Source organism: Tiliqua scincoides, chromosome 1 (assembly GCF_035046505.1).
Source record: "Tiliqua scincoides isolate rTilSci1 chromosome 1, rTilSci1.hap2, whole genome shotgun sequence".
NCBI classification, from domain to species: Eukaryota; Metazoa; Chordata; class Lepidosauria; order Squamata; family Scincidae; genus Tiliqua; species Tiliqua scincoides.
This window is the reverse complement of record NC_089821.1, coordinates 72,838,962-72,851,376: the sequence shown is the minus strand read 5'-3', so window position 1 is coordinate 72,851,376 and position 12,415 is coordinate 72,838,962. Positions and strand designations below refer to the sequence as shown.

The 12,415-nt window shown below is 44.1% G+C and overlaps 1 protein-coding gene across 1 annotated transcript in view; it reads left to right on the top strand.

Moving 5' to 3' along the window:
- The first annotated feature begins 77 nt into the window (after positions 1 to 77).
- Positions 78 to 12,415, top strand: part of ARPC2 (actin related protein 2/3 complex subunit 2) — a 33,770-nt gene continuing 21,432 nt past the window's right edge. Inside the window, exon 1 of the mRNA XM_066611656.1 lies at positions 78 to 352. Within this exon, the coding sequence (XP_066467753.1) occupies positions 279 to 352 (74 nt within the window). The 5' untranslated portion in view covers positions 78 to 278. The remainder of the gene's footprint in view (positions 353 to 12,415) is intronic.

The window sequence follows — 12,415 nt, the reverse complement described above, 5'->3', positions numbered from 1 at the left end:
CTACTCGGAAGAGCGCATGCGCGCAGCGCGCGCCTTCCCTCCCCAACCGCCCTTCCCTCAGACCGGAAGTGATGCGAGTGCCGGCTGTGGAGGAGGTGGGTGGGGCCGCTCCTGAAGCGGAAGCGGCTGGAGTCGGGCGGGTCCCCGGTGCGGCGCGCTTCTCAGCTAGGTGGTTTCTTCTTCCCCTCCCCTGCCCCCCCCGCTCCTCCTCCTCACCTCCTCCTTCCCCGCCCGGCTTCCGTACCCCTCCTCACCTCGTCCCGCCTGCAGCCGTCGCCATGATCCTGCTGGAGGTCAACAACCGCATCATCGAGGAGACGCTCGCGCTCAAGTTCGAGGGCGCGGCCGCCGGGTGAGGCGCGGAGGGGCGGGGGGCAGCGAAGGGAACGGAGGTTGGCAAGGCTCCTGGGCAGCGGGGGGCTCTGGGGCCTGCCCCGCCTGTGTCATGGCCCAGCCCTGGGCAGCGAAGGTGCGACTTCCTCTTCGCCTGAGCCGGTGGAACCAGCGCCCCCCCCGCCCCACGTGGCCCCCCTTCTGTCCACGGAATCTCCGCTTGTAAATGGCTAGGCTGCAATCCTGTGCACGCTTACCTGGGAGTAAGCCCCATTGACTCTCATGGCACTTAGGCATGCACAGGACTGGGCTGTCACTCCGGTGTGGGGGTGGCTCCTGTGCATTTTCCTCCCACTTAGCTGTCAAAACGTGTCCACCCTAAAGGAGATGCGCTGATCGCATATTGGTGACTTTCAGCCACTGTGCCATGGCATTTTGGTGTGCCTTTAAACTCCACAGGGAGTTTATTGTTAGGGCCATTGAGGGATGTTAGTCTCTCCCCCCCCCCCGCCAACAGCATGGTGCACCTTGTCAGTGGTCCAAAGGCTGACCACAAGAGACGACCCACCTACATAGTGTGCATGCGAGCGTCTCACACAAATGCCCCTCCTTGGAAGAGCGCATGACAACTTTAGCACCTTGTTAGCGTGCCGGTCAATGAAAAAGATTGAAAGTCACTGCCTTGTGTCTTGCATTGGCATTTTCTTCTAGCTGCTGTTGTGGTGGGTGGCCTTTTTCCCCTAAAGGGGATCTTTGCTGCCTTCTCATAAGAAGAGCCCCACTAGATCAGGCCATAGGCCCATCTACTCCAGCTTCCTGTTTCTCACAGAGGCCCACCAAATGGAACACACAAGACAACAAGAGACCTGCATCCTGGTGCCCTCCCTCGCATCTGGCATTCTGAGGTTCTCAAGGGAATGGGGTTCAAGCAGAGGTACTGCCTCAAGCTCACACACTTGTGTCAGGATAACCGCAAACCTGCTGCATGGTAGCGGAGCTCCGGGGATGATCGTGTCTCATATGGGAGCACTTCCTGGAGAGTGGTAAGAGGAAGGATAAGAACAGAGCTTCTGGATTTTCGTACACCTTTCTCAGGCAGCTGACTCTCTTGCCCTTGTTTCTAAATCAGGGTGTGTTGTTTAACTTACAGATTCAGTACAGTTTCAGATAAGATTGGGGCTGTTTCAAAGAGGCTGGGAGCCAAATGCTCTCAGTGGCTTGTGAGACAAATTGAGTCACTTGGGTTGCAAAAGGAATAAGATGAGGGAGGTTGTGAAGGCTCCATTTTGAGGAAGCTCTGTAAAGTGATGTGATGAGTCTGTTTGGGTGCTTTGAAATGCTTTTCCCCCCCAAATCTGAGGTGGACAGCATGAGTGAGATCTTGTCACCCATGTTATTGAAGGATGTGGGTGTATCTTAGCTCTTATCTGTCCCTTGTTTGGTTCCTTTCTGCTTATCCTGCATATTGCTGCCGGACTACGTTTGGCCTCCTGTGAAGTACTGTGTGGGTGTACGCTGGGGAAATCTACATTACATTGGTGTAAACAGTTTCAATGTAGTTATGTCTTAACAGTCAGTCTGTATTAAGTGACTCTGAATATGGCTTAAGAACAAATGTGCTTTGCAGATAAGTGCCTAAGCAAGAAAATGCAGCTGAGTGGGGGGAAAAAGGCAGGATCCAAATTTAATAACTACATCCTGTGTAGCCTGACAGTACACAAAATGTTGCATATTTACCTGATGCTATTGAGTCTTTTGGTTGCATTTAGCAGCTTTCAGTGCAGTGAGGAGCATTTCCTGTTGGAGCTTTTAAGGATGTGTATCCTTTCTCTAATGCAGTTGATTTAGCTGAGTCTGCAGTACTTGACCAGATTTGGGTTCTTAAAGTCAGATATTACTTAATGCTTGCACATAATGTAGCATTATGTTCATCACTAACATAATATTCATGACTAATTATGGTAGTTCTATACTTCAATTAGGTGCCTTTGCCCCACAAGTATCTACCATGGACCCAAAGTCCAAGTAAGACTTTTGAGAACTGCTGCTGTCCAACACTGTGTTGTGGTCATTATGGGATGTTTCACATTTGTTAGTGTGCATAGTTGTAGTATTCTGTGAGTGTGAGAGTAATTTAATTACCGTACAGACTACAGTACTTGTGCCCCAGCCCTTTCGTCAGGAAAGTAGTTCTTTCATTTTTATCCTGCTTGTCCTTCCTTTCCCTACTTTATCATTACAACAGACCTGTGAGGTAGAAAGAGATTGATTAGCCCCAGCTTACCCAGTGAGCATCATGGTTGACTCAGGACTTTGAACCTAAATCTTCAAGTCCTAGCCTAACTCGCTAACTACTACACTGTGATGTAATTTTTCAGGCCCTGTCATACATTATGTAAAGACAAATCACAGAATGTATTCTCTTTGACAGAATGTACGCTTAGAAAGGACATGAAGTCAGACCCTTAACAAGGGCACATTTTTTTCTTCTGCCTTTCTTCCAAAGTTCAAAGGGGAATGCCCCAATTTTAGTCTCCGATCAGCCCTGTGAAATTGATTGACAGTCCAATCCTAACTTGTGCTGGAACAGGGAAGCTGAGAGGGTAATCGCTTCCCCTAACCCCAGGTGACACTGCAGCAGCCCCAATGGTGGCACAGGTCCGAGCAGGCTAGAGCTGACCCGAGCTGCCCAGGAACGAGAATAGGATCTGGCATAAGCGCTAGATCCTGGCCTACCCTCCCTCACCTGCTGCCCGCCTGTCAGCTGCCCTCCCCCCTGTCCTGAAACTGCGCCTCCACACCCTCCAGACTCCCACGCCGGCCTGACTCAGATGGCGTGAATTTACCCTGTTTTGGTGCAGAGGCTGGATCGGGCCTCTGTGGGCCAACACACCTCTGTGTGTCGGTCCAGCTGACTCCAGAGGAGGTGCAACGTGCTTTATGGCATGCTTGCAACACTCCCAGGCCAGCATAAGGGACTTAGGCCAGTCCAACACAATCTCAGGTTTGCCCTCTGAGTTGATTACCCACCTGATATCCAATGAACGTCATGATGGGGTAGTGATTTTACTCTGGGTTTCCTTGTTCCACATTTGACGGTATTCACTAACCATGTGTAATGCCTGCATTTACACTTTACGCAAACACTAAAAATGTAATGTGTGTGAAGTGATCCTTGCAGTAGTCTCTTCTTGACCTGCTCATGCATTGGGACTATAATAAAGTGGTTTCATGCAGAACTATAGTATTATTAGTACCTTGAGCATATTGGCAGAGAGGAAATTGTAACTTCTTCATTTTTAAGCTCATGGCTTCCGTGTCCAGACAAGCTCAGCATGAAGACAAAGATCAGAAATTAGTAGCAAACTGTTTGTTTCATGCTGAGTCATCTGTCATAATATGCAGAATAGGTGTGCAAAGAGAATTTCACTCTTTGCATTTATTTCACAAACACTCATCAACCCCACAGTCTGTAGTGCTGTTTTTTTGAAATTGTCTCTTTTTAATTTGAATTGGCTTCTTAGCTTCTATCTCTTCTTGAAATATTTACATCTTACAACTGCAGATTAAGAGGCATAAAATGACAGCAAATAATTGTTTGTGCCATATTAATAGTAGATTTCAGCACATTGAAATCTGTATTGTTATGATACTAGACTTAGGGGATCTGTGCTATGATCCCAATTTTCTTTCTTGTTGTTGTTTTGGAACTGGGTTAAACGCAATTACTACTTTCTTCATCTTTGATGAACTGGCAGAAATATCATTTTAATGGCTCACAGGTGAGACATAGTAGGCTATAGGCTATTCGTGTCAGACTATTACACCAGGGCTCAACCATTGTAAACAGAGCTGTTCAAGTGATCCACTGTTTTGGAGGTGAAGAGATTGGATCCAGTTGCATATTCCCTCTTCTGTACAGCTGATGGGGAGGGGGCTATCCTCTTCTTAAATAGCTACATAAACCTGTCTGTTGAATTAGACTGGGTAATTGAGCACCTATTTACATATATATTTCCCTTCTAACTAAGCATATGCTCACAGAAGTATATTTTGACATGCATGTAGCTCCTGGCCAGATTGGGATGTACAGTATACGTAATCTGCATTTGCATGTATTTGCAGTTACTTAACATTTTATAAAACATAGGGCAAGTTATACTGAGAAATGTTCAGGTTTGGGCATAATCCTTTGTATCTGGTTTATTTTGTTGTATGTATATTGGTGAAAACACTTGCTTGGCTTTGCCCACAAGTGTTCTGGAACATCAAGTTACATGTGTTCTTTAAAAGTACAGATCTCCTTGAAGCAGACTCGGATGCTGTGAATTCCCAACTATCTGTGTTGGTGGGTGTATTGATCTGTGTGCATTATGCCCACACAGCTTATGCTGTACTAAGTCACACCCTGCAGAGTGTGTTAACTGTTCAGTCTCTGTTTTGTAGTATTCTTATAAGGGAGGTTTCTGCTGCCCCTTTTCTTTCGTACCTGCAACCATGGTCGTGATCAAGTGGCACATAGAATCAAATAGTTCTGTCTTTAGTATGGGTTTGTAGCTCTGTATATTTCATGGTGATTTGGAAAGCCATACCAGGCATGCCTTCTCAGTTTGCTCTGTTTAGGGGACAAGCCTGCTGAATCACGTTTCATCTGGGGCCTAATTGTAGGTGATTTTACGGTTTCAGTTTAGGGCAAAATCTACATGTCAGAAAACATTACCAAGTAAAGTCTGACCTGTCCAAAACCACCAGGCAGATGATACTGCATGTTAATTGCATGTTAGTTGTAATTGACATAATTGGTTAGTCCAGTAGCTTGTCCTCGAAATTCTTCCAACAAGTGAACAGAGCTAGATTATTCCTTCCCCTACTGTGGGCTTCAACGCAATATAATGTTAGCAAAGCAGATGCTTCCAAAGTTGGATTTCAACATATATTTTTTCTGTCCCAGAGACTGATCCATGTCAGAAAATGTGACATCATGTGAACAAGTCTTCAGTGTCCACTTAAAATTAGGTGGATAATTATTTTTGAAGCTACTTATCCTGGCTTGATAGTGACAACTATTGGATCCCCATGGTTGTCTGGTTATTCAAATACACTGCTTCTGTCATCTGAAACATTCAAATATCACTCACATTTGAAACAACTATTGCACAGACTGTGGAATAGGAGTGGCACAGCTGTGGAAGAGCTGGACTAGAATAGCAAAATAGTCAAAACACTTTTCCATGATGTCCTTGTAAATAAGATGGTAAAATGTGGGCTAGGTGGTACCACTGTTCGGTATGTTCAGAGCTGGTTGAACAACAGTTCCTGACAAATGCTATTAAATGTTTCTACATTAGCCTGGAAGGTAGTGGGCCCTTCTTATCTGCAGCTTTGGAATCCATGGTTGCTGAACCCACTCCTCGGGTGGCTGACGGGACGGGACCAGAAAGCACTTCCAGTTCACATCATAGACTTCTGGTAGCATCCTGGAGATGTTCTGAGATGTGGGAAGATTGCCTGTGGCTTTCCTATTCCTTAGAACATCTCCTAGGCATGACTGGAAGTTGCTGTTGTGAACTGGAACTGACTTCCGGTTGCGTTTGGGAGGCCTCCAGGTAAGTTTTTGCTGCAATGGTGCCCTGCCCTCTCCCCCAATTTCAGTATCTGCAGGGTTTTTTTGGAATAGATCCCATGAAGATATCAAGGTCCCTCTGTATTAATTGCTGCAGAGCACTGTTTTGGGTCTTGTGCTGTTCACCATTTTTATAAATGATCTGGATAAGAACATAAGAACAGCCCCACTGGATCAGGCTATAGGCCCATCTAGTCCAGCTTCCTGTATCTCACAGCAGCCCACCAAATGCCCCAGGGAGCACACCAGATAACAAGAGACCTCATCCTGGTGCCCTCCCTTGCATCTGGCATTCTGACATAACCCATTTCTAAAATCAGGAGGTTGCGCATACACATCATGGCTTGTACCCCATAATGGATTTTTCCTCCAGAAACTTGTCCAATCCCCTTTTAAAGGCGTCTAGGCTAGATGCCAGCACCACATCCTGTGGCAAGGAGTTCCACAGACCGACCACACGCTGAGTAAAGAAATATTTTCTTTTGTCTGTCCTAACCCGCCCAACACTCAATTTTAGTGGATGTCCCCTGGTTCTGGTATTATGTGAGAGTGTAAAGAGCATCTCCCTATCCACTCTGTCCATTCCCTGCATAATTTTGTATGTCTCAATCATGTCCCCCCTCAAGCGTCTATTTTCTAGGCTGAAGAGGCCCAAACACCCTAGCCTTTCCTCATAAGGAAGGTGCCCCAGCCCCGTAATCAGCTTAGTCGCTCTCTTTTGCACCTTTTCCATTTCCACTATGTCTTTTTTGATGATGAGGAAGAGGCTTATCAGATCTCCATGTTGAACAAAACTGTGGGGACAATGGCAGATAACACCCTGGAAGACAAAAAAATTGAGAATGATAGTGTCGGGCTTCATCATTGGGTCCATGCCAACTAGACAAAGTTCAGCAGACACAAATGTAAAGTCCTACAAACTGATATAAAAGAAAAAATTAGAGATGCAGGATGAGGGAAATTTAACTTGGTAGCAGTGTGTGCAAAGATGATCTAGGTATCTTAGTGGACCACAAGATAGTTATGAGCCAGCAATGTGGTGCCGTTGCACCACATTAGCAGAGGCATAAAATCTAGATGATGAGAAATAATGGTTCCACTCTATTCTGCACTAGTCAGAACCTACTTGGAATACTGCATCCTGTTTTGGACACCATGTTTTAAGAAGGACATTGAGAAGCTGGAGAGTTCAAGGAAGGACAACTTGAATGCTGAAGTATATGGAAACCAAGTCTTATTTGGAATTGTGAAGAGAGCTTGCTATGTGTAGACTGGAGATCAGAAGACTATAGGAAATATGATACTTGAAGACAGCAATGTGAAGGATTATTACATGGACTGTCTTTCTGTGGTTCCTAAGGGCAGGATTAGAACCAATGGGCTAGAGCTGTAGTTCCCAAAGTGTGGGTCATGACCCACCATTGGGAGCAAAACCTGGGTTGTTCCTCCTTAAGGGGAGTGGCCAAGGAATGGGTCCCTGACAGCACCGTCGCAGTGCTGTGGGGACCCTTGGACATTTCCACATGCCTGAGGGTGTCCTGCAGCCTCCCAGGAGGTCTTGGAGGCTGCAGCTGCCTCCATAACCCTCCGTGTGGTTGCACTGAGCACCGTTCTGATCTCAGAGTTCACTTCATGCAAACAGGAAGTGAGCTCTGAGGTCAGAACCGAGCTCGTTGCAGCTGCACGGAAAGTCATGGAGGCTGCTGCATCCCCAGGTATGTGGGGATGTCCAAGAGTCCCTGCCACACCATGATTGCTACAGTGCTGATGGGGAGCCCCTTGCTCCCGCCCTGCCCCTGCAAGTACTTGCAACAGTCCCAATGTCCAAGTTGGACTTTGGAAACTGCTGGGCTAGAGGAGCTTAGATTTAGGCTAGAGCAGCATTTCTCAACCAATGGTATTTGTACCACTTGAGGTGATACTTGAGGTGGTGACCAGTGGTACACCTCATATCCCTAGACCCCTGCCACCTGGCAGGAAGACCAGCAACACAATGCGACAAGCAGCAGTAGAAGGCTTAGCATTCTGACATGCACTTTTCTTGTTCTCTCAATAAGTGGACAATGCAAAGAACATTGCATGGGGGGGGTGACAAACAATTGAAAAATGCTGGGCTAGAGGAAGAATTTCTTAACTGTAAAAGCTGTGAGCCATGGAACAGTCTACTTGTGCAGTAATGGTCTGTCCCTCATTGTAGGTTTTCAAGCAGAAGCTGAATGGTCACCTGCCAGGGGATGCACTAAGCAGGGGTTAGGTGATCTCCTAGGTCCCTTCCAATTCTAGCATTCTATGTCTAGCATCCTAACAACAAGACTAATTTCCCCTTTGATGTCTCTTGCATCTGATACTGTAGGACTGCATAATTCTCCCCCCCCCCCCCCGGCATGGAACAGCACCTTTATCATTGTGAACTTAAGCACATTTAAGCAAAATCTCTGCTTGGTGGGTCTCTTTTTCTAAGTATGTACATTTGTGGTTGGAACCTTTTAAGTCTTTCAGTTCCCTGAACTGATGTCCTCCATGTTCTCAGCATAATATGAAGAACTTTCACAAGGGATATAACTGAAATTTATGGTTGTAAATGCATGGTCATGGTACAGCTTCTCTAGTCATCTATAACGTAATTTCCTCTTCTAATGTATTTTTGGCAGCACTTGATCAGCAAATTTCATCAAAATCCATATCGATCTCGTCTGATCTTGGAAGCTAAGCAGGATCAGGCCTGGTTAGTACTTGGATGGGAGACCGCCTGGGAATACTGGATGCTGTAGGCTTATACCATAGTCTTTCGAGACTGAAGGTTGCCAACCATATTTATTACTACACCCTGTCTTGCAGTTTCCAAAGCTGTGCAGACTGATCTCTTGTACAGTGCAAGCTGTAAACCTTTAACTGGCTCTTTTTGTTTGTCCTTCATAGGCAGGAGATTGGACTGGCCTGGAATCATCAATTTTCTTTATTATTCAAACCAGACCTTAATTGTGAACTGATCTCTTAATTGGGCTGCCTCCCCCCTCCCCCCATGTGTGCTTTTCCCCACTTCTCTCCAGTATAGCAGATGTGATGCAAATTCTGCTCAAGATGCATAATTATCTCTTCTTATTTTATTAACTTACCGTTAGTCTTAGGCATTCATGGTTGGAGGTCTGATGTTGATTTTAAGTGTAGGATGGATCTGATTCAGCACATCTGCCAATTTCTTTTCTGTAGCTTTGGGGACCAGAAGTTCTGATTGAAAGTTCAAAAAGTGCAGCAGCTTCATTTAAAATCATATAGTCATCGGTTGAAAGGCAACAGAAGGCTGTGGGAATAAATTAGACTGGCTAGAGTCATTTCTCAAAATCTTTAACGCTGGGGTAGATGTCCCTGGAATCTGCTTCAGAGAGGATTTAAATAGCTTGGGCTTGGTGCCCTTTAATGTTAATAGAGAAAACAGCCAGATGATGCCTTTGACTGAAACTGTTGCCATTTTTAGCTTTCAGGTTCCCATGAGCTTGTCAAAAACAGGACTATTTAGAGTCAGTTACAGGAAGGGAACTGACCACTGGATGATATTTTTGGTTTTTGAACCTTTTGTTTGCTCCTTAGGGTAGAATGCAAGCAAAAGAAAACATCCCCATGTCCTCGTGTTTCAGGTGTCTGTTCTGTAGGGAGCTTACAAAAAATAGGAAGATAAAATCCCATCCAGCAAGCATTAGGCCAGGCATTTTCAACCACTGTGCTGTGGCATACTGGTGTGCTGTTCTGTATGCCACAGGAGTTTGGGGAAGGACACATAATAAGGCCACGTGGGGATGTCCTTGCTATTAGTGCAGTGTGCCTTGTCAATTGTCAAAAAACTGATGGTGTGCCTTAACAATTTTAGTGCCTTGTCAGTACGCTGTGAGATGAAAAAGATTGAAAATCACTACATTAGGCAATGCTTTATCTGAAATTTTGAGGATATGTGCAGCTCTTTTGGCTACTTAGTGTTGGGGAGTAGTGAATGAACCCAGTGCGATATGAGTAGAATATGATCTTGGATTGCAAAGATTAAACGTAGCCCTTGTGAGTATGGTACCATAAGATGAATTGTACCATGAGATGATATAAGACTGTGACCCTTTGCATGCTTACCTGGGAAAGTCTCATAGAACTCGGTGGGACTTTCTTCTGGCATAGGATTGGACTGTAATTAGTTCCTTAGAGGTATGATGCTCTATCATTTACATAGATGGTACAGAATTCTTTATAAGAGCCAGCATGGTGTGTCAGCTTCTAATTGTTTATCATTGCTGAGTTCTAGAACAACAACAAGGGAGTTACACAGGGCTTTTAACTCCAACTGCGCATCTTAGAGGGAACACAGGTGGTAGAAAGTCCCAAGCAGTACTAGGCTATCTTTTTTCACAATCACAAGTTCACAATTCAATTTTACATATTGTAGTCTTAAGCAATAATATTTCTACAGTAAAAAGCAGCCAAAAAAGACATCAGAGTATAAATTATTATTCTAGATAGTTTAAATTATTACAAACTGCACTATAGTTGTAAATAGTGTAAATTATTACAAACTGCACTACAATTCTATTCTAAATGGTGTAAATGTTCTTTGGCAGATTTCAAGCACAGATAAGTAAAATCTTGAAAGGCATGGCATGATTCATCCCTTGAAACAGAGGAGGGAAGCTGATAGTTAATTTCAGTAATTTCAAATAACCGACTCCACAGTATAAACATAAGCAAAGAATGTGTGGTTTTGGAGAAATAGTTCACCTGAAGAATACTCTATATGAAGCTTTCAGCTGGACAGTAGCCTCTTAAAGATGCTTTCAAATACTTAGGGGGTGGTTTTTTGTTTTCTTTTTAACTCTTGGTTATAATAGCAAACACACACACAACCCCTGAATCCAAGACTGTGTATTTTGCAGTTGCACTTCACAAAAGCAGAACTGGGTTTTAGGCACAGAATCTAGCAAACATAACTTAGCCATTAGGACCAAAGATGAAATTTGAAAATTTTGGGGCAATGACATCTTCGATGACACAGGAACAAGATTTCAGTGACAGTCATGTTCTGTTTCACTCCTAGCATAATGAAATGTTTTATGGAAGAGCAGCAAGTATTCCATATGTCGATATTCTGAGCACAAACATCATCTTGTTTTTGTTGGAAATTTTTGAATATAGAGTGTGCTTTACTGTCATTCACCAGAGGATATAAGGTCCTTTTTGGTCTGAAAGAGGAATACAGTACATATTTTAGTGTGACAGGACAATTGTGCATATTTTGTGTTCTAAGAGTGATATGTATTTTCTTAGACTAGTAGAAAGCTCCACAGTTTCAACAGAGAAAATGTTAAAGTGGCTTTGACTAGAATTTTGAAGTCTGGCAAAATAAATGGAAAATATCTTATGAGAACCTCATTGAAAATGTGACATGATGTGGCTAAGTAAAAAATCATTGAGAAACACTCAACACACTTGTGGTTCTATTCTGTGAGTCATTTTAGCCAGTTTGTGCTGGATACAGGATGAATTTGAGAGGTCTATGGCTGCAATTGCATAAGTAGAGCACATGGAGCAAGAAGATACTTTAAGAAATCAGCAACTGGTGACTATCAGATTGAATCTGATGACTCAGTTGACTCTTTTCTTGTCCATCCCCTGTAATATAATTGCAGGCAGTGGGGGGGAGTCTTAGTGCCTACCTCCTTCCTGAGAACTTACCTGTGCCCAGGGCCTAAATGGTAGACTCCACTGCCATCATGAGGTCAAGCCATACAGAGAGAGACTATCATTGAATGCATCCTTCCCAGTGATATGCTCACACTGTAGTGTGTAGACGGTGGTCCAGGAGGACCATGGCAAAATTTGAGTGGAGTTTAACCAACAACGGGCGTGTGACAAGTTTAAAGTAGTTTACTAAGAATACAAAGGATAATAAAAGAAATAAAAGGAGAAACCAGGCTTACAAAAGTGACTTGGGCAATAGATATAGATCCTTAGAAAAAGGTATAGATCCAAAACAAAAACCAGCCATTACAGACAAAATCTTAATGCAAAAAAAAAAAAAAATCTTAATGCATTTGCTTCTTTGATCCTGACTATACTTATACTTATTTGGAGCCTCAGCTTTCCAGACATCCCAGGTGAACTCTGAGGGAGCTGTCAGAGAGTGCACAAACATCCTTGGACTTGATCTAGATTTGTTGAGATCATTGTCCTGTCTAATAGAATGTTTAATAACCACCTAAACTTTCCATCCCACCTTACTGTAATGTTGATGACTTCAGAGTGTCAGCATGGAGCCTTTGATGGGGAAAAAGAGAGAGAAGGTGGGAGTGGTTCAGTCATACATGTTCTATTTGGATCTCCTCAAAAAAACTAATGAGTGGAGTGGGGAACTTGTAAGAAAAATAATTCCTTTCCTTGTAGGTCCTCCTGTGTCTCTGGCCTTCTGTATTTCTCATCTGGGAA